The sequence below is a fragment of the Oncorhynchus mykiss genome, chromosome 24 (genome assembly GCF_013265735.2).
Source record: "Oncorhynchus mykiss isolate Arlee chromosome 24, USDA_OmykA_1.1, whole genome shotgun sequence".
NCBI lineage: Eukaryota > Metazoa > Chordata > Actinopteri > Salmoniformes > Salmonidae > Oncorhynchus > Oncorhynchus mykiss.
In genome coordinates, this window is record NC_048588.1 from 14202072 (window position 1) to 14225981 (window position 23910).

Consider the following 23910-nt stretch of genomic DNA (forward strand, 5'->3'; position numbering starts at 1 on the left):
TACAGACAATACAGTACATCCACACCATACAGACTATACAGTACTTCCAAACCATACAGACTATACAGTACATCCACACCATACAGACTATACAGTACATCCACACCATACAGACTATACAGTACATCCACACCATACAGACTATACAGTACATCCACACCATGCAGTACGTACAGACTATACAGTACATCCACACCATAGACTATACAGTACATTCACACTATGCAGTACGTACAGAATATACAGTACATCCACACCATACAGACTATACAGTACATCCACACCATACAGACTATACAGTACATCCACACCATACAGACTATACAGTACATCCACACCATACAGACTATAGAGTACATCCACACCATGCAGTACGTACAGAATATACAGTACATCCACACCATACAGACTATACAGTACATCCACACCATACAGACTATACAGTACATCCACACCATACAGACTATACAGTACATCCACACCATGCAGTACGTACAGACTATACAGTACATCCACACCATAGACTATACAGTACATCCACACCATACATACTATACAGTACATCCACACCATGCAGACTATACAGTACATCCACACCATACAGACTATACAGTACATCCACACCATACATACTATACAGTACATCCACACCATACAGACAATACAGTACATCCACACCATACAGACTATACAGTACATCCACACCATACAGACTATACAGTACATCCACACCATACAGACTATACAGTACATCCACACCATACAGACTATACAGTACATCCAAACCATACATACTATACAGTACATCCACACCATACAGACAATACAGTACATCCACACCATACAGACTATACAGTACGTCCACACCATACAGACAATACAGTACATGCACACCATACAGACTATACAGTACATCCACACCATACAGACAATACAGTACATCCACACCATACAGACTATACAGTACATCCACACCATACAGACTATAATGTACATCCACACCATACAGACTATACAGTAGATAAACACCATACAGACTATACAGTACATCCACACCATACAGACTATACAGTACATCCACACCATGCAGTACGTACAGACTATACAGTACATCCACACCATAGACTATACAGTACATTCACACCATGCAGTACGTACAGACTATACAGTACATCCACACCATACAGACTATACAGTACATCCACACCATACAGACTATACAGTACATCCACACCATGCAGTACGTACAGACTATACAGTACATCCACACCATAGACTATACAGTACATTCACACCATGCAGTACGTACAGAATATACAGTACATCCACACCATACAGACTATACAGTACATCCACACCATACAGACTATACAGTACATCCACACCATACAGACTATACAGTACATCCACACCATACAGACTATAGAGTACATCCACACCATGCAGTACGTACAGAATATACAGTACATCCACACCATACAGACTATACAGTACATCCACACCATACAGACTATACAGTACATCCACACCATACAGACTATACAGTACATCCACACCATGCAGTACGTACAGACTATACAGTACATCCACACCATAGACTATACAGTACATCCACACCATACATACTATACAGTACATCCACACCATGCAGACTATACAGTACATCCACACCATACAGACTATACAGTACATCCACACCATACATACTATACAGTACATCCACACCATACAGACAATACAGTACATCCACACCATACAGACTATACAGTACATCCACACCATACAGACTATACAGTACATCCACACCATACAGACTATACAGTACATCCACACCATACAGACTATACAGTACATCCAAACCATACATACTATACAGTACATCCACACCATACAGACAATACAGTACATCCACACCATACAGACTATACAGTACGTCCACACCATACAGACAATACAGTACATGCACACCATACAGACTATACAGTACATCCACACCATACAGACAATACAGTACATCCACACCATACAGACTATACAGTACATCCACACCATACAGACTATAATGTACATCCACACCATACAGACTATACAGTAGATAAACACCATACAGACTATACAGTACATCCACACCATACATACTATACAGTACATCCACACCATACAGACAATACAGTACATCCACACCATACAGACTATACAGTACATCCACACCATACAGACTATACAGTACATCCACACCATACAGACTATACAGTACATGCACACCATACATACTATACAGTACATCCACACCATACATACTATACAGTACATCCACACCATACAGACAATACAGTACATCCACACCATACAGACTATACAGTACGTCCACACCATACAGACAATACAGTACATGCACACCATACAGACTATACAGTACATCCACACCATACAGACTATACAGTACATCCACACCATACAGACTATACAGTACATCCACACCATACAGACTATACAGTACATCCACACGATACAGACTATACAGTACATCCACACCATACAGACTATACAGTACATCCACACCATACAGTACGTACAGACTATACAGTACATCCACACCATACATACAATACAGTACATCCACACCATACAGACTATACAGTACATCCACACCATACAGACTATACAGTACATCCACACCATACAGTACGTACGGACTATACAGTACATCCACACCATACAGACTATACAGTGCATCCACACGATACAGACAATACAGTACATCCACACCATACAGACTATACAGTACATCCACACCATACAGACTATACAGTACATCCACACCATACAGACAATACAGTACATCCACACCATACAGACTATACAGTACATCCACACCATACAGTACGTACAGACTATACAGTACATCCACACCATACAGACTATACAGTACATCCACACCATACAGACTATACAGTACATTCACACCATACAGACTATACAGTACATTCACACCATACAGACTATACAGTACATCCACACCATACAGTACGTAAAGACTATACAGTACATCCACACCATACAGACTATACAGTACATCCACACCATACAGACTATACAGTACATTCACACCATACAGACTATACAGTACATCCACACCATACAGACTATACAGTACATCCACACCATACAGACAATACAGTACATCCACACCATAGACTATACAGTACATTCACACCATGCAGTACGTACAGACTATACAGTACATCCACACCATACAGACTATACAGTACATCCACACCATGCAGACTATACAGTACATCCACACCATACAGACTATACAGTACATCCACACCATACAGACTATACAGTACATCCACACCATACAGACTATACAGTACATCCACACCATAGACTATACAGTACATTCACACCATGCAGTACGTACAGACTATACAGTACATCCACACCATACAGACTATACAGTACATCCACACCATATAGACTATACAGTAGATAAACACCATACAGACTATACAGTACATCCACACCATACAGACTATACAGTACATCCACACCATACAGACTATATAGTACATCCACACCATACAGACAATACAGTACATCCACACCATACAGACAATAGAGTACATCCACACCATACAGACTATACAGTACATCCACACCATACAGTACGTACAGACTATACAGTACATCCACACCATACATACTATACAGTACATCCACACCATACAGACTATACAGTACATCCACACCATACAGACTATACAGTACATCCACACCATACAGTACGTACAGACTATACAGTACATCCACACCATACATACTATACAGTACATCCACACCATACAGACTATACAGTACATCCACACCATACAGTACGTACAGACTATACAGTACATCCACACCATACACACTATAGAGTACATCCACACCATACAGTACGTACAGAATATACAGTACATCCACACCATACAGACTATACAGTACATCCACACCATACAGACTATACAGTACATCCACACCATACAGACTATACAGTACATCCACACCATACAGACTATACAGTACATCCACACCATACAGACTATACAGTACATCCACACCATACAGACTATACAGTACATCCACACCATACACACTATAGAGTACATCCACACCATACAGTACGTACAGAATATACAGTACATCCACACCATACAGACTATACAGTACATCCACACCATACAGACTATAGAGTACATCCACACCATACAGTACGTACAGAATATACAGTACATCCACACCATACAGACTATAGAGTACATCCACACCATACAGTACGTACAGAATATACAGTACATCCACACCATACAGACTATACAGTACATCCACACCATACAGACTATACAGTACATCCACACCATACAGTACGTACAGAATATACAGTACATCCACACCATACAGACTATACAGTACATCCACACCATACAGACTATACAGTACATCCACACCATGCAGTACGTACAGACTATACAGTACATCCACACCATGCAGTACGTACAGACTATACAGTACATCCACACCATGCAGTACGTACATACTATACAGTACATCCACACCATACAGACTATACAGTACATCCACACCATACAGACTATACAGTACATCCACAGCATACAGACTATACAGTACATCCACACCATACAGACTATACAGTACATCCACACCATACAGACTATACAGTACATCCACACCATACAGACTATACAGTACATCCACACCATACACACTTTACAGTACATCCACACCATACAGTACGTACAGACTATACAGTACATCCACACCATACAGACTATACAGTACATCCACACCATACACACTATACAGTACATCCACACCATACAGACAATACAGTACATCCACACCATACAGTACGTACAGACTATACAGTACATCCACACCATACATACTATACAGTACATCCACACCATACATACTATACAGTACATCCACACGATACAGTACGTACAGACTATACAGTACATCCACACCATACAGACTATACAGTACATCCACACCATACAGACAATACAGTACATCCACACCATACAGTACGTACAGACTATACAGTACATCCACACCATACATACTATACAGTACATCCACACCATACAGACTATAGAGTACATCCACACCATACAGTACGTACAGAATATACAGTACATCCACACCATACAGACTATACAGTACATCCACACCATACAGACTATACAGTACATCCACACCATACAGTACGTACAGAATATACAGTACATCCACACCATACAGACAATACAGTACATCCACACCATACATACTATACAGTACATCCACACCATACAGTATGTACAGACAATACAGTACATCCACACCATACAGACTATACAGTACATCCACACCATACAGACTATACAGTACATCCACACCATACAGACTATACAGTACATCCACACCATACAGACTATACAGTACATCCACACCATACAGACTATACAGTACATCCACACCATACAGACTATACAGTACATCCACACCATACAGACTATACAGTACATCCACACCATACAGACTATACAGTACATCCACACCATACACACTATACAGTACATCCACACCATACAGTATGTACAGACTATACAGTACATCCACACCATACAGACTATACAGTACATCCACACCATACAGACTATACAGTACATCCACACCATACATACTATACAGTACATCCACACCATGCAGACTATACAGTACATCCACACCATACAGACTATACAGTACATCCACACCATACAGACAATACAGTACATCCACACCATACAGTACGTACAGACTATACAGTACATCCACACCATACATACTATACAGTACATCCACACCATACATACTATACAGTAGATAAACACCATACAGACTATACAGTACATCCACACCATACAGACTATACAGTACATCCACACCATACAGACTATACAGTACATCCACACCATACATTGAATGTATTTTGCTGCTTTCATCAAGTTGTCAGACCCATCCCCATCCCAGCCCAACCCCAACCTCATCCCAACCCTAGCTCCAGCCCAACCCAACCCCAGCACATACCAGCTCAACCCATTCACACCCCAACCCCATCCCCAGCACACGCCTGCCACACATCACTGCACAGAGATGCCTGTGAGGATTTGTCTTCTTTAAGGTCATACAATATCTGTGAGAAATTGGAGAAGGAACTCTGTGTAAGAAAAGCTTCAGAACATGTCTGGAGAAATGGGAGGTGTCCAAAACTCGTCTGCCATGTTTTCTCTCAGCGTGGCTCTCAGTACGCCTGGCGCTCCCAGAAGAAACAAGCACCTTGTCTTGAAGAGTTCTCCTGCAACTGTTGTCAGCACGACTACTGTAAAAAACAACTTCCTGCTCTGTCTCTTGTCTGGAGAGCTTTCATCAGACACATGTGTAGCGTTTAATGTTGTGTAGCATTAAAGGCCAGAGTCATCCAGCAGCCAGCCAGCAGCCAGCCAGCCAGCAACCAGCCAGCCATTTAGCATCAAAGAGACGAGTGAAACTTAAAACTGTGATTCAGTAAAACGTCATTGCCCTGCATTGGGTCAATGAGGGGAAGCTGAGCAGAGCAGCTGAGTCTCTGATTGGCATGATTGAGCAGATGACCTGAGTGGGAACTAGACTAAACAAACCATGCTGATTTCCACAGGCATGCCACCAACATCAATAAGAGAGAATTACTGAGAGCATAAGCTCCTGATCAAAAATATTGAATTAGAGTTGATTAAATGTAGATAAACTTGAATTGTTTCACAAGGACTTACACAGGATACTAACCTCAACATCAAAAGCTTCAATCCAATCACAATTTCATACCTAAAACCTTGATTTTGGACAAAATGACTTCAATGGACTATTACTACCAAGGACTATCAAGAAAAAACTTCTAACAAACCAAAACCGGCAGAAGAAAAACAGCGGAACCTGGAAATACTATCCAACACAAAACTGAATGAGTAATATAAGCTACTTCTGAATCCAAAAAGTAAAATACAGCAATCTCTAGGTCATTTTGTTATATACAGCTTCATAAATAAGAGTACTAAGCTACCAAGCTGCTAGGGAAGAAACTGACCTGATCAATTAGTGCTGAAGTGTGAAGTGAGAGGTATGAAAACTCTTGAGCCTAACAATGGCAGGAGAGTTCCACAGCCCCTCCCCCCACCCCAAATGTAGAGGCCTTGGAGCCCCCATGACTTATCCCTGTCCAGAGGTTATTACAACACAGTACCCAATGGATATAAAAAATAACACTACACAGAATGAGTACCAAAAAAGCTCCTCAAGGACAATCCAGAGACACTATTTGCTGACTTCTACAAAGAGGGGAAGGTAAGCAACTTCATTTTCCACACAGACCATCCCCTTGCATGGCACAATGCTATAAGAGCTCACTACCCCTATGTCAAGAGAGAGGGTATTGTCCCAGGGTGGAAACTTAGAATGATAGACATTGAGGAAATTGAAACAACCTCTGTCAACGTGTACAAGTCTGGGACAGTAATGGCACAGGGCATCCTCATGCAGTTCCAGTAGGACTTTCAGGGGTTCAAAGAGTGGGGGAGTGAAAAAACTTCTTCCACTTTCCCCAACGCACAATTGGTTATCTCCACCCTGCTACCACAAAAGGACTTTCACCCTGCCAGTGGGTGAAATGCAAGCTTTTCCCAGGACTGTGCCTCAAAACCTACTGTCTACCTGGCCCATCATTCCACCCTGGACTTGAACAGCCTTTTACGACCAGGTCCACCTCTACAAGGCAGCAATTCCAACTTTTGCCAGGACCCAGCACCACACACAGGAGCAACAGAGCAATGGACACCCCGTTCAGACCAGCGAGACACCCTCCTAGACCTGAAAGACCCCCTCCTGAAGGACCTGCACCGAGAGAACCCACGCAAAGAGGACCTACACCCAGACCACAGCATCACCAGCCGCACTCCAACCAGCTAAGACCACCCCAAGCAAACCCTGGCTCCCCCCCATATCAGACCTATGCCCCTTTTGCCCACCCCATTCTCCCCTCCCCTGCGGCAATGACCTCAACATGACAGCAGGACATATGCTCAGGCAGTGAGCAGAGCAACCGGCCCAACCCCCACTATTACACCCAACCAAGCCCCATCCTGTGACCTAAGAGGTTTGTATCAGATGCTCAACATGCTCTGCTCACACCTACTGTATTGGTCTAGGCCTAAACCAAAAAACAACAACACTAGGCACTATGGAACACAAAGCTTTTACTATCTCATCCTGGAATATACAAGGTCTGAGGTAATTTTGGCCTAAAGAGTAGGAACCTAGACTTCAAAGAAATTGGAAATACAGACATTTTCATCCTACAAGAAACATGGTATAAAGGAGACAGAACCCACTGGTTGCCCTCTAGGCTACAGAGAGCTGGTAGTCCCATCCACCAAACTACCAGGTGTGAAACAGGGAAGAGACTCAGGGGGTATGCTAATTTGGTATAGAGTAGACCTAACCCACTATTAAATTAGTCAAAACAGGAACATTTTACATCTGGCTAGAAATGAATAAGGAAATGATCTCAACAGAGAAAAATGTCCTCATGTGTGATACCTATATCCCCCCAATAGAATCCACATACTTTAACAATGACAGCTTCCCCATCATAGGGTGGGAGATCAATAATTTCCAGGCCCAGGGACATGTACTAGTCTGTGGGGATCTAAATGCCAAAACTGAACAAGAACCTGACACCCTCAGCATACAGGGGGACAAACACCTACCTGCAGGTGACAGCATTCCCTCCCCCATATGCCCCCCTAGACACAACTACGACAACATAACCAACAAAAATGGGTCACAGCTCCTGCAGCTCTGTCGAACGCTGGGTATGTATATAGTCAAAGGTAGGCTTCGAGGGGACTCCTATGGTGGGTATACATGTAGCTCATCTCTTGGCAGGAGTACTGTAGACTACTTTATCACTGACCTCAACACAGTCTCTTTGAGTGTTCAGTCAGCCCACTGACACCCCTATCAGATCACAGCAAAATCACACTCTACATAAACAGAGCTTTCCTCAATCATGAGGCATCAAAGCCAAAGGAACAGAATAATATTAAGAAACTCTATAGTTGGAAGGAAAGTAGTGAGGAAATCTAGCAAAAAATCAATTAGGCAACCACAAATTCAATCCCTTCTAGACAATTTCCTGGACAAAATGCTTCACTGCAATAGTGAAGGTGTAAACTAGGCAGTAGAAAACCTAAACAGTATATTTGACCTCTAAACTTCCCTATCAAATCAAAAAAAAATTAAAGCAGACAACCTAAGAAAATTAACAACAATAACAAATGGTTTGATGAAGAATACAAAAACCTAAGAAAGAATTGAGAAACCTATCCAACCAAAAACATAGAGACCCAGAAAACCTGAGCCTACGCCTTCCCTATAGTGAATTACTAAAACAATACAACAATACACTATGGAAAATGAAGGAACAGCACGTCAGAAATCAGCTCAATGTAATTGAAGAATCCATAGAATCTAACCACAAACAACAACACAAAGAGATATCTATCCAAAACGGAGATGTATGGATAAACCGCTTCTCCAATAATTTTGGCTCAATAACAAAGAACAAACAGCAAAAACATCTATATGATCAAATACAAATCTTAGAGTCAACTATTAAAGACTACCAGAACCCACTGGATTCTCCAATTACATCTGCCACGCGGATCCTCAACACTAGAGCCCCCCAGGGGTGTGTGCTCAGTCCCCTCCTGTACTCCCTGTTCACCCAAGACTGCATGGCCAGGCACGACTCCAACATCATCATTCAGTTTGCAGATGACACAACAGTGGTAGGCCTGATACAGCCTATAGGGAGGAGGTCAGAGACCTGGCCGGGTGGTGCCAGAATAACAAATCAAATCAAATCAAATCAAATTTTATTTGTCACATACACATGGTTAGCAGATGTTAATGCGAGTGTAGCGAAATGCTTGTGCTTCTAGTTCCGACAATGCAGTAATAACAAGTAATCTAACTAACAATTCCAAAACTACTGTCTTGTACACAGTGTAAGGGGATAAAGAATATGTACATAAGGATATATGAATGAGTGATGGTACAGAGCAGCATAGGCAAGATACAGTAGATGGTATCGGGTACAGTATGTACAATGAGATGAGTATGTAAACAAAGTGGCATAGTATAGTATAAAGTGGCTAGTGATACATGTATTACATAAGGATACCGTCGATGATATAGAGTACAGTATATACGTATGCGTATGAGATGAATAATGTAGGGTAAGTAACATTTATATAAGGTAGCATTGTTTAAAGTGGCTAGTGATATATTTACATCATTTCCCATCAATTCCCATTATTAAAGTGGCTGGAGTTGAGTCAGTGTCAGTGTGTTGGCAGCAGCCACTCAGTGTTAGTGGTGGCTGTTTAACAGTCTGATGGCCTTGAGATAGAAGCTGTTTTTCAGTCTCTCGGTCCCAGCTTTGATGCACCTGTACTGACCTCGCCTTCTGGATGATAGCGGGGTGAACAGGCAGTGGCTCGGGTGGTTGATGTCCTTGATGATCTTTATGGCCTTCCTGTGACATCGGGTGGTGTAGGTGTCCTGGAGGGCAGGTAGTTTGCCCCCGGTGATGCGTTGTGCAGACCTCACTACCCTCTGGAGAGCCTTACGGTTGAGGGCGGTGCAGTTGCCATACCAGGCGGTGATACAGCCCGCCAGGATGCTCTCGATTGTGCATCTGTAGAAGTTTGTGAGTGCTTTTGGTGACAAGCCGAATTTCTTCAGCCTCCTGAGGTTGAAGAGGCGCTGCTGCGCCTTCTTCACGATGCTGTCTGTGTGAGTGGACCAATTCAGTTTGTCTGTGATGTGTATGCCGAGGAACTTAAAACTTGCTACCCTCTCCACTACTGTGCCATCGATGTGGATAGGGGGGTGTTCCCTCTGCTGTTTCCTGAAGTCCACAATCATCTCCTTAGTTTTGTTGACGTTGAGTGTGAGGTTGTTTTCCTGACACCACACTCCGAGGGCCCTCACCTCCTCCCTGTAGGCCGTCTCATCGTTGTTGGTAATCAAGCCTACCACTGTTGTGTCGTCCGCAAACTTGATGATTGAGTTGGAGGCGTGCGTGGCCACGCAGTCGTGGGTGAACAGGGAGTACAGGAGAGGGCTCAGAACGCAACCTTGTGGGGCCCCAGTGTTGAGGATCAGCGGGGAGGAGATGTTGTTGCCTACCCTCACCACCTGGGGGCGGCCCGTCAGGAAGTCCAGTACCCAGTTGCACAGGGCGGGGTCGAGACCCAGGGTCTCGAGCTTGATGACGAGCTTGGAGGGTACTATGGTGTTGAATGCCGAGCTGTAGTCGATGAACAGCATTCTCACATAGGTATTCCTCTTGTCCAGATGGGTTAGGGCAGTGTGCAGTGTGGTTGAGATTGCATCGTCTGTGGACCTATTTGGGCGGTAAGCAAATTGGAGTGGGTCTAGGGTGTCAGGTAGGGTGGAGGTGATATGGTCCTTGACTAGTCTCTCAAAGCACTTCATGATGACGGATGTGAGTGCTACGGGGCGGTAGTCATTTAGCTCAGTTACCTTAGCTTTCTTGGGAACAGGAACAATGGTGGCCCTCTTGAAGCATGTGGGAACAGCAGACTGGTATAGGGATTGATTGAATATGTCCGTAAACACACCGGCCAGCTGGTCTGCGCATGCTCTGAGGGCGCGGCTGGGGATGCCATCTGGGCCTGCAGCCTTGCGAGGGTTAACACGTTTAAATGTCTTACTCACCTCGGCTGCAGTGAAGGAGAGACCGCATGTTTTCGTTGCAGGCCGTGTCAGTGGCACTGTATTGTCCTCAAAGCGGGCAAAAAAGTTATTTAGTCTGCCTGGGAGCAAGACATCCTGGTCCGTGACTGGGCTGGGTTTCTTCCTGTAGTCCGTGATTGACTGTAGACCCTGCCACATGCCTCTTGTGTCTGAGCCGTTGAATTGAGATTCTACTTTGTCTCTGTACTGGCGCTTAGCTTGTTTGATAGCCTTGCGGAGGGAATAGCTGCACTGTTTGTATTCGGTCATGTTACCAGACACCTTGCCCTGATTAAAAGCAGTGGTTCGCGCTTTCAGTTTCACACGAATGCTGCCATCAATCCACGGTTTCTGGTTAGGGAATGTTTTAATCGTTGCTATGGGAACGACATCTTCAACGCATGTTCTAATGAACTCGCACACCGAATCAGCGTATTCGTCAATGTTGTTATCTGACGCAATACGAAACATCTCCCAGTCCACGTGATGGAAGCAGTCTTGGAGTGTGGAGTCAGCTTGGTCGGACCAGCGTTGGACAGACCTCAGCGTGGGAGCCTCTTGTTTTAGTTTCTGTCTGTAGGCAGGGATCAACAAAATGGAGTCGTGGTCAGCTTTTCCGAAAGGGGGGCGGGGCAGGGCCTTATATGCGTCGCGGAAGTTAGAGTAACAATGGTCCAAGGTCTTTCCTCCCCTGGTTGCGCAATCGATATGCTGATAAAATTTGGGGAGTCTTGTTTTCAGATTAGCCTTGTTAAAATCCCCAGCTACAATGAATGCAGCCTCCGGATAAATTGTTTCCAGTTTGCAGAGAGTTAAATAAAGTTCGTTCAGAGCCATCGATGTGTCTGCTTGGGGGGGGATATATACGGCTGTGATTATAATCGAAGAGAATTCTCTTGGTAGATAATGCGGTCTACATTTGATTGTGAGGAATTCTAAATCAGGTGAACAGAAGGATTTGAGTTCCTGTATGTTTCTTTCATCGCACCATGTCACGTTAGTCATAAGGCATACGCCCCCGCCCCTCTTTTTACCAGAAAGATGTTTTTTCCTGTCTGCGCGATGCGTGGAGAAACCTGTTGGCTGCACCGCTTCGGATTGCGTCTCTCCAGTAAGCCACGTTTCCGTGAAGCAAAGAACGTTACAGTCTCTGATGTCCCTCTGGAATGCTACCCTTGCTCGGATTTCATCAACCTTGTTGTCAAGAGACTGGACATTGGCAAGAAGAATGCTAGGGAGTGGTGCGCGCTGTGCCCGTCTCCGGAGTCTGACCAGAAGACCGCCTCGTTTCCCTCTCTTTCGGAGTCGTTTTTTTGGGTCGCTGCATAGGATCCACTCCGTTGTCCTGTTTGTAAGGCAGAACACAGGATCCGCGTCGCGAAAAACATATTCTTGGTCGTACTGATGGTGAGTTGATGCTGATCTTATATTCAGTAGTTCTTCTCGACTGTATGTAATGGAACCTAAGATGACCTGGGGTACTAATGTAAGAAATAACACGTAAAAAAACAAAAAACTGCATAGTTTCCTAGGAACGCGAAGCGAGGCGGCCATCTCTGTCGGCGCCGGAATAGGCGACAACAACCTATCCCTCAACGTAACCAAGACTAAGGAGATGATTGTGGACTACAGGAAAAGGAGGACCGAGTACGCCCCCATTCTTATCGATGGGGCTGTAGTGGAGCAGGTTGAGAGCTTCTTGGTGTCCAAATCACCAACAATCTAGAATGGTTCAAACACACCAAGACGGTTGTGAAGAGGGCAAAGTATGTTCATCTCTAGGAGACAGAACACATCTCTTTCCTGAGCGGTATGAAGGCTGTGTGGTCCCATGGTGTTTATACTTGTGCACTATTGTTTGTACAGATGAACGTGGTAACTTCAGGTGTTTGGAAATTGCTCCCAAGAATGAACCAGACTTGTGGATGTCTACCATTTTTTTCTGAGGTCTTGCTTTTCCCATGATGTCAAAGAGGCATTGAGTTTGAAGTTAGGCCTTGAAATACATCCACAGGTACACCTCCAATTGACTCAAATTATGTCAATTAGCCTATCAGAAGCTTCTAAAGAGATGACATAATTTTCTGGAATTTTCCAAGCTGTTTAAAGGCACAGTCAACTTAGTGTATGTAAACTTCTGACCTACTGGAATTATGATATAGTGAGTTATAAGTGAAATAATCTGTCTGTAAACAATTGTTGGAAAAATTACTTACGTCATACACAAAGTAGATGTCCTAACCGACTTGCCAAAGCTATAGTTTATTAACAAGAAATTTGTGGAGTGGTTGAAAAGTGAGTTTTAATGATTCCAACCTAAGACTATGTAAACTTCCAATTTCAACTGTATATAACAACGAATTGGCGAGGGCACGAGACCAGTCTGCAGCACCCGGCCTCACCCTACTAGAATCTGAAGTCAAATGTCTACTGTTTGCTGATGATTTGGTGCTTCTGTCCCCAACCAAGAAGGGCCTATAGCAGCACCTAGATCTTCTGCACAGATTCTGCCAGACCTGGGCCCTGACAGTAAATCTCAGTAAGATAAAAAATAACGGTGTTCCAAAAAAGGTCCAGTTCCCAGGACCACGAATACCATCTAGACACCGTTGCCATAGAGCACTCAAAAAAACTATACATACCTAAACATCAGCGCCACTGGTAACTTCCACAAAACTGTGAACGATCTGAGAGACAAGGTAGAAGGGCATTCTATGCCATCAAAAGGAACATAAAATTCGACATACCAATTAGGATCTGGCTAAAAATATTTGAATCAGTCATAGAACCCATTGCCCTTTATGGTTGTGAGGTCTGGGGTCCGCTCACCAACAAAAATTCACAACATGGGACAAAGATCAAATTGAGAGTCTGCATGCAGAATTCTGCAAAAATATCCTCCGTGTACAATGTAAGACACCAAATAATGAATGCAGAGCAGAATTAGGTCAATACCCACTAATGATCCAAATCCAGAAAAGAGCTGTTAAATTATACAACCACCTAAAAGGAAGCGATTCCCAAACCTTCCATAACAAAGCCATCACCTACAGAAAAATAAACCTGGTGAAGAGCCTCCTAAGCAAGTTGGTCCTGGGGCTCTGTTTACAAACAAACAGACCCCCAGGATAGCAACACAATTAGACCCAACCAAATCATGAGAAAACAAAAAGATAATTACTTGACACATTGGAAAGAATTTACAAAAAAACAGAGTAAACTAGAATGCTAAGTGGCCCTAAACAGAGAGTACACAGTGGCAGAATACCTGACCACTGTGACTGACCCAAAATTAAGGAAATTGTTGACTATGTCCAGACTCAGTGAGCATAGCCTTGCTATTGAGAAAGGCCGCTGAAGGTAGACCTGGCTCTCAAGAGAAGACATGCTATGTACACTGCCCACATAATGAGGTGGAAACTGAGCTGCACTTCTCAACCTCCTGCCAAATGTATGACCATATTAGAAACACATATTTCCCTCAGGATTACACAGACCCACAAAGAATTAAAAAACAAATCCAATTTGATAAACTCCCATATCTATTGGGTGAAATATCACAGCAGCAAGATTTGAGACCTGTTGCCACAGGAAAAAAAGCAACCAGTGAAGAACAAACACCATTGTAAATACAACCCATAAGTTATTTTCCCTTTTGTACCTTAACTATTTGCGCATCATTACAACACTCCATATAGACATAACATTTGAAATGTCTTTATTCTTTTGGAACTTTTGTAAGTGTAATGTTTAACTGTACAGTTTTTATTGTTTATTTCACTTTGTTTATTATCTATTTCACTTGCTTTGGCAATGTTAACATATGTTTCCATGGCAATAAATAAAAATCTCAAATTGAATTGAGAGAGACAGAGACAGAGACAGAGACAGAGACAGAGACAGATAGACAGAGACAGATAGACAGAGACAGAGACAGAGAAAGTGAAACAGAGAGAGAGAAAGGGAGAGCGAAAGAAAAAGGAGTGAGAGGAGGGGACCGAGCAAACTGCTTTGTCCACAACATAATTCAGTTATCAAGGGGTAGAATATAGGATTTAAAATAATCAGAAAGAAAGCAGGACAGGGAGAGAGAAAATGAGCTGACATGAATGTCCATCTTGTCATGAGTGATAGCCACTACACTCGGTGGTGAGATAGACGGCCGTTTGTCAACACTGAAATTTGGCAGCGCTGAGGTGTCAAGGCTGCCTCATTAGAAATATTTTACATCCCCCACCTTTCCCCTCACAACACACGAAGGAGGAGAAAAGAGATTGGGCCACTTTGTTTCTACCATCATTTATTTCTTTAGTCTGTGACCTTAACACGACCCCATCCCACAGACCCTAACCCTGAAGCACAAATATCAGCACTATCACAAACTCTACTGCATCAGGGTTAACCAATATAGTAGTTATCCTTCTACACTCCAATCACCCAAGGCATTCTGCCTCACTTCCACTACTAATATACATTGGAAGACCCACATAATCACATGGTGGAAATTATGGCAAATCATTTGGGATGCAACATAGTTTTAAAGTCAATCCAGAATAAGTAGATTCAACCATTTATCATTGATAGTGTTTTATATAAGAAGAATGCCAATGACACATAAAATATCCACCATACCCAATTCATGAACAGGTTTATGATTCAGAACCATCAAGAAAAGGCCTACCATAGAGTAGGGTTTAGGCCTACCATAGAGTAGGGTTTAGGCCTACCATAATATGGAGAGAAAGAGATATATATATAGAGCGATAGAGAGAGAGTGAGAAAGAGAGTAGAGAGAAAGAGAAAAGAGAGGGAGGGTGAGAGAGAGAGCGGGGGAGAGAGGAAGGGGGGGATAGAGAGAAAGAGGGAGAGAGAGAGGAGAGCGAAAGAGAGGGAGAGAGGGAGGGAGGAGAGATTGAAAGAGAGAGAGAGTGTGAGAGAGAGAAGGGAGGGAGGGAGAGAGACAGAAGGAATCGAGAGAAAGAGAGGAGGAAGAGAGAGCAGAGCTAATGTCACCTGTCACTCATTCCCTATCGCCATACCAACAGGACAGAATGACACATTTTCAACATTTCCCTCCCAATCTGAGGTTGACGATAGAAAGTAGATATGGGATTTCAGCTTTGTTCAAATAAAGTTAACCATCTCAGAGAAGGGAACTATTTTAGTGTTCAGTAGTTTTACTGTTCAATGTGGAATTGATAATAGTTGAAATGCTTTTAAAAAGAAGCACAGGCTCCTGAATCAAACTGTGATATAACAGTCCATGTTTTATATATTGGGAGAACTCTGGAGTATTCTGTGGCATGAACCTTTCATTTTTATAGCCTCAGTCAGACTCAGGGAGCATGTGTTTTTCTTGGTCTCCTACGTCTCATACGCCCCAACCTCTCGCTCCTTAAGGAGAAACTCTATCACATGATGTTTCACTTAACAGCCTACTCTGCTACAGTACATTTCCCAACAGAGGAATAAGGCTGATGGCAAATATACTTTGGAATAATTCAATATATACAGCCGTAAATAAAATATGAAACCTTCTTAGAATTACAATGGAGTTGTTTTGGAAGAACACATATTCTATGTAAATTACACAAACTGGATCAAACTAAATGGGCAACACTGCTATGCAGGATATGTGTGTTTACTGCAAAAGAAAAAGTCAGAAAATCTGTCATGGATGTTTTGGAATCCCATTAAAAAAGCTTTATGTTGTGTGTTCGTCTGGCACAATAGCGACCTGACCAGAACCATTTTGGAGAGAACTTTTCCTCCTATGCCTCCGCGCTACCAACACAGATCCCGCCCAGAACAGTTGAATCGGAGACAGATGCAAAGTTTTAGCGTTTGTTTTGGACGGTAACGGCAATGCAGAATGTGCTTTTTCCTCCTCCTCTCTTGCCTCTTCCCTCTCTCCGGACTCTGTTCCCAGATGAGGGTGTCCCTCTACCCTTAACTAACCCAGCCTTAACCCATGCCTACCTGTCTCTGTAATGTCTCTATGCTTTATGACCTGATGATCCTACAGAGTGATAACAGGGCAGAACGCCACTCTGTCTCCTTGCACTGCTTCATAAACTGCATTTCATATAGTAGCATTTCCTAATCACATAGTAGTGTTTCCTTAACTGTAGTCCCTTCTTCTCTTCCGCTTTCCAGCCTACATCAGTCCCAGATTTCCCCCCCACACCCCACCCCACCACTCTCTCTCCACAGAATTCACATTCCACAAGATGCAAGCTGTCCAGCATCACTGAATCCTGGGCTAGTCTGAACGCTGGGAGACGCTGCTCAGTCGCAAACAGGAAAATATAAGAGACAGAGAGAACTGAGACAAAGTAGAACAGAGAGTAGAAAGAGTAGAAACACAGACTAGAGACATAGAGTAGAAAGAGAGAGTAGAAACAGAGAGGAGACAGTGGAAACAGAGTAGAGACAGAGTATAAACAGAGAGTAGAAACAGAGAGTAGAGACAGATAGAGTAGAAACAAAGAGTAAAGAGAGTGTAGAGACAGAGAGTAGAAACAGAGCGTAGACAGCAGAGAGAGAGCATAGAGAAGGAGAGTAGAAACAGAGAGTAGAGACAGAGTAGAGAATAGAGACAGAAGAGTAGAAAGAGTAGAAAGAGTAGAAACAGATAGTAGAAACATAGAATACTGGGAGAGAGTAGACACAGAGTAGAGAGAGTAGAAACAGAGAGTAGAGACTGAGAGTAGAGACAGAGAGAGAGCAGAAACAGATAATAAAGACAGAGTAGAAACAGAGAGTAGAGAGAGAGTAGAAACAGAGGAGATACAGAGAGTAGTAACAGAGAGTATAAACAGAGAGGAGGGAGAGTAGAAACAGAGGAGATACAGAGAGTAGAAACAGAGGAGAGAATAGAAACAGAGCAGAGACAGAGAGAAAGAGAGAGTAGAGACAGAGAAAAAGGAAGAGAGTAGAGAGAGTAGAACGAGAGAGTAGAAACCGAGAGTAGAAACAGAGAGTAGAAACACAGATTAGAGACAGAGAGAAAGGAAGAGAGTAGAGAGAGAGTAGAAACAGAATCGAGTCAGGGAGTAAAAACAGGGTAGAGAGATTAGAAACAGAGAGGAAAAACAGAAAGTAGAGAGAGTAAAAACAGAGAGTAGAGAGAGTAGAAACAGAGAGTAGAGAGAGTAGAAACAGAGAGTAGAGAGAGTAGAAACAGAGTAGACACAGAGAGGAAAAACAGAGAGTAGAGAGAGTAGAAACAGAGAGTAGAGAGAGTAGAAACAGAGTAGAAACAGAGTAGAAACAGAGTAGAAACAGAGAGGAAAAACAGAGAGTAGAGAGAGTAGAAACAGAGAGTAGAGAGAGTAGAAACAGAGAGTAGAGAGAGTAGAAACAGAGAGTAGAGAGAGTAGACACAGAGTAGAAACAGAGTAGACACAGAGAGGAAAAACAGAGAGTAGAGAGAGTAAAAACAGAGAGTAGAGAGAGTAAAAACAGAGAGTAGAGAGAGTAGAAACAGAGAGTAGAGAGAGTAGAAACAGAGTAGAAACAGAGTAGACACAGAGAGGAAAAACAGAGATTAGAGAGAGTAGAAACAGAGTAGAAACAGAGTAGACACAGAGAGGAAAAACAGAGAGTAGAGAGAGTAAAAACAGAGAGTATAGAGAGTAGAAACAGAGAGTAACGAGAGAATAGAAACAGAGAGTAGATACACAGATTAGAGAAAGATAGAAAGGAAGAGGGTAGAGAGAGAGAGGAAACAGAGTAGAGTCAGAGAGTAAAATCAGAGAGTAGAGAGCGAGAGTAGAAACAGAGTAGAAACAGCAAGTAGAGAGAGTAGAAACAGCGAGTAGAGAGAGAGAGAGTAGAAACAGAGAGTAGAAACAGAGTAGCGAGGGAATAAGGACAGAGAGAAGAGTCAGAGAGTAGAAGCAGAGTAGAGACAAATAATAGAGACTGAAAGTAGAAACAAAGAGTAGAGACACACTAACAGGGCAGGAGTATCTCATTACTACACCCCCATACCTGGGGACCAGCCCTGGCCTAGATGCTCTGTAGCTAGATGGTGTTGCTAGATGCGCTGTAGCTAGATGCTCTGTAGCTAGATGACCTGTAGCTAGATGATCTGTGGCTAGATTCCCTGTAGCTAGAGGCCCTGTAGCTAGATGTTCTGTAGCTAGATGCCCTGTAGCTAGATGCCCTGTAGCTAGAGGCCCTGTAGCTAGAGGCCCTGTAGCTAGATGATCTGAAACTAAATGCCCTTTAGCTAGATGCCCTGTAGCTTGCCCTGTAGCTAGATTCTCTGTAGCTAGATGCCCGCTAGCTAGATGCCCTGTTGCTATATGCTCTGTAGCTAGATGCCCTGTAGGTAGAGGCTCTATAGCTAGATGCTCTGTAGCTAGATGCCCTGTAGCTAGATGCTCTGTAGCTAGATGCTCTGTAGCTAGATGCCCTGTTGCTATATGCTCTGTAGCTAGATGCCCTGTAGGTAGAGGCTCTATAGCTAGATGCTCTGTAGCTAGATGCTCTGTAGCTAGATGCTCTGTAGCTAGATGCTCTGTAGCTAGATGCTCTGTAGCTAGATGCCCTGTAGCTAGATGCTCTATAGCTAGATGCCCTGTAGCTAGATGCCCTGTAGCTAGATGCCCTATAGCTAGATGCCCTGTAGCTAGATGCCCTGTAGCTAGATGCCCTGTAGCTAGATGCTCTATAGCTAGATGCCCTGTAGCTAGATGCCCTGTAGCTAGATGCCCTGTAGCTAGATGCTCTGTAGCCAGATGCTCTGTAGCTAGATGCTCTGTAGCTAGATGCTCTGTAGCTAGATGCCCTGTAGCTATACCTTTATTCATCCCTTTAGTTACAGTATTATTGAGGTTTCAGACAGTGTTATACCTCAGAGAGCACAGCTCCACAGTGTTATACCTCAGAGAGCTCATTGAAAGTCAGTCAGACAACATGCAGCTCTCATCTCCTTCAGAGTGAATCTTCATTAGTCATGATAATAAACCAGGGAACAGCAGACTAGAGAGGATACTTATAGTATAATTTATAGAATGATAGCTAGTGATGATGTGTGTTCTACTGCTGAAATAAGCTATACATGTCGTCCCGGGGTGCAGTAGAGTGTGTGTGTGTTTGTGTGTGTACGCGTGTGCGTGAATGGGTGTGTGCATGTGTGTGTGAATTCTGCTGTAACGAGCTATAAAGATCAGTGTGTGTGAGTAGCAGAGGGTCAGAGAGAGCCTGGTTGTGTCCCAAATTGCACCCTGCTTATATAGTGCACTACTTTTGACCAGAACCTATGGGGCTCTGTTCAAAAGTAGTGGGAATAAGGTGCCATTAGGGACACAACCAGCCTGTCCACCTGAGCAGGGCAGCAAGGACACCTGGAGGTAGAACAGCCTGTTAAACACTGGATCAATATGAACCTGACTTCCATTTCATGGGTCTCCAGCTCCAATCAGCTAACTATATCCTCTGCTGCAGCTGCTGCTACAGAACAGACAAGGTATAGTCATACAGACAGACAGAGGGCAGAGACACAAAGCTAACCCTCCTTAGTCCTCTTCACCCTGTCAATGTTGCTAATAGATGTACACACACATAGACATTTCAATCCCCTCTCTCTCCCTCTCCCTCTCCCTCTCCCTCTCTCTCTCTCTCTCTCTCTCTCTCTCTCTCTCTCTCTCTCTCTCTCTCTCTCTCTCTCTCTCTCTCTCTCTCTCTCTCTCTCTCTCTCTCTCTCTCTCTCTCTCTCTCTCTCTCTCTCTCTCTCTCTCTCATAATGAATGTTGTCAATTCTTTTTTTTTCTGTTTGTAAAATGTTGTTCTCCTTGTCCTCTAGTAGGTGTCTGGACGGTTGAGAAAGAAATAAGAAGCAGACAGTGTCATTATTGTGTGTGTGCCATTAACATGGGCCACCTGCAGCCCAGAGAGAACCCATCTGGTGTGTGTGTGTCATCCGCAGGACTGGAGTGTGTGTGTCTTCTGTCAGTGACACAGAGCTGAGAGGCCAGATGACATGCTGAACCAACAGTCGGCTCCCCCGGCACAGCTATCTGTATCCCAAAATGGCACCCTATTTTCTACATAGTGCACTACTTCTTGACCAGGGCCTCTGGTCAAAAGGGTACCATTCGGGAAGCAGCCTCAGTTACACAAAGACGAGTATTTGGGCCCAGAGAACTAGGGATCAGAGTTTCTCCTGGAGGTCAAACTCCTGGTCCTCCTCATACCAGACCTGGGTCATCAGGCATGGGTTAGAGAACTGGCCTAGTGACTGCTCACCTCCGTTCATACCTCCCGAAGAGTGCAGACAACTTGGAACAATAGGATTCGATAGCATCACAGAAATGAATGACGTTTTATTTTATTGCTAAATCACAAGATTCTGTTCCCCTTGTTCCTTTACTCCATCTGCTCTGCTAGGCGGCGTCCAAAATGGCACCCTATTCCCTGCAGTGTATGGTGCACCACTCTTGACCAGGGTCCACATGGCTCTGGTCAAAAGTAGTGGACTATATAGGAAACAGGATGTCAGTTGAGACGCAGCCCTAGTCAGCTCAATGAGGGAAAGTTTGTGACTAAGAGCACAACAGTAAAATGAAAAGTCTACAAAAATTAACATGTTTCATTGAACAGACGTGTCATGTTGAATTGACAGAGGCAGTAAATATGTTACCTATAAAAATGACAATAAACTTCTCTCAGCTCAGCAACAGGCTCTGCCCATAGTGTGCGGTTCAACCCTGGACCCTGAGGACACTGAGGCCCTCTATAGCTCCTCACTTTATAAGGCTGGCCTTGACAGTGAGAAGAACCCAGTGGTTGTCTGGGATCATACAACATTATGAATGACAGGATTGTACTATGTGGAGAGAGACAGCAGCTACTGTCATATATGCCCCTGACCCTGTCATGTATTGACCAAACCCTAAACACTTAGTAAAAATGGTCCCATTCCATCAGGAGACTAGTTACTTCTACAGGCTTTGTAGAATAGAGGAAATTGTTAGAAGCAGATATCAAGTATAGTTGTGTTGGGATGTGCTAAACTTTGAACATTGAGATATTAAATGAATGATAGGAAATGAAAGAGACTGGGTTATGTTAGAAGTGAATGGTTCTCAGAAGAAAGAAGAAGGCTTCAGAATAACTATTAGATGAAAGAGGGGTTGAGGTCAGGAGGTGAGGACAGATTCTCTTAAGAGAGTAATAAATGTTTGGAATCCTGTTACCCTCTTTATTAGCTTCCTGTAGAGCCATAAAATGTAAGGATTGGAGAGAAAGGGGAGTGTCTTAAGTAGGATGTATATAAACTGTGAAGTCTGACATCTTTAGCTGTCTGTTTTCAGCTGTACAGAACCTTTGGGGAAGAATTAAACTTGGTTAAAGCTTCTATAGTGTCCGTGAGTTATTTACTCTGAAAAATAAGAACCAAACAGTTGACAAGAAAAACTGTTGAAATAAGGTTGCTTATTACAGTGTCCTGATAGCAGGTTGGTGTCGCCAAATACGCTCCTGTGTTATCCTCTGGGTCTACAGTATTCTGTTTGTCTTTCCAATCACACATACTGTAAATCAAATCAGCCAGGAGCATGCTGACTAACCATAGTCGTCTAACGTCTTGCAGGGGATGTCCAGGTGGGTGGAGCCAAAGGGGTTCCGTACGAATCTCCGCCTCCTCCGTAGATCGTCCTCCCAGTAGTCCAGACGCCAGAAGTCATTCAGCTGACTGAGAGACAGACGGAGACAGACAGGTTAGACTGAGAGGCAGACAGAAACAGACAGGTTAGACTGAGAGACAGACAGAGATAGATAGGTTAGACTGAGAGACAGACAGAGATAGACAGGTTAGACTGAGAGACAGACAGAAATAGACAGGTTAGACAGAGACAGACAGAGACAGACAGGTTAGACTGAGAGACAGACAGGTTAGACAGAGACAGACAGAGATAGACAGGATAGATTGAGAGACAGACAGAGATAGACATGTTAGACTGAGAGACAGACAGGTTAGACTGAGAGACAGACAGAGACAGACAGGGTAGA

The 23910-nt window shown here is 43.4% G+C and overlaps 1 protein-coding gene across 6 annotated transcripts in view; it reads right to left on the reverse strand.

The window, feature by feature from the left end:
• The window catches only part of LOC110503343 (neurobeachin), a 330014-nt gene that overhangs the window by 130286 nt on the left and 175818 nt on the right, over positions 1-23910 (reverse strand). For all 6 annotated transcript variants that reach the window (XM_036961703.1, XM_036961702.1, XM_036961698.1 and 3 more), the window contains one exon: positions 23469-23593. In XM_036961703.1, the coding sequence (XP_036817598.1) occupies positions 23469-23593 (125 nt within the window). The remainder of the gene's footprint in view (positions 1-23468; positions 23594-23910) is intronic.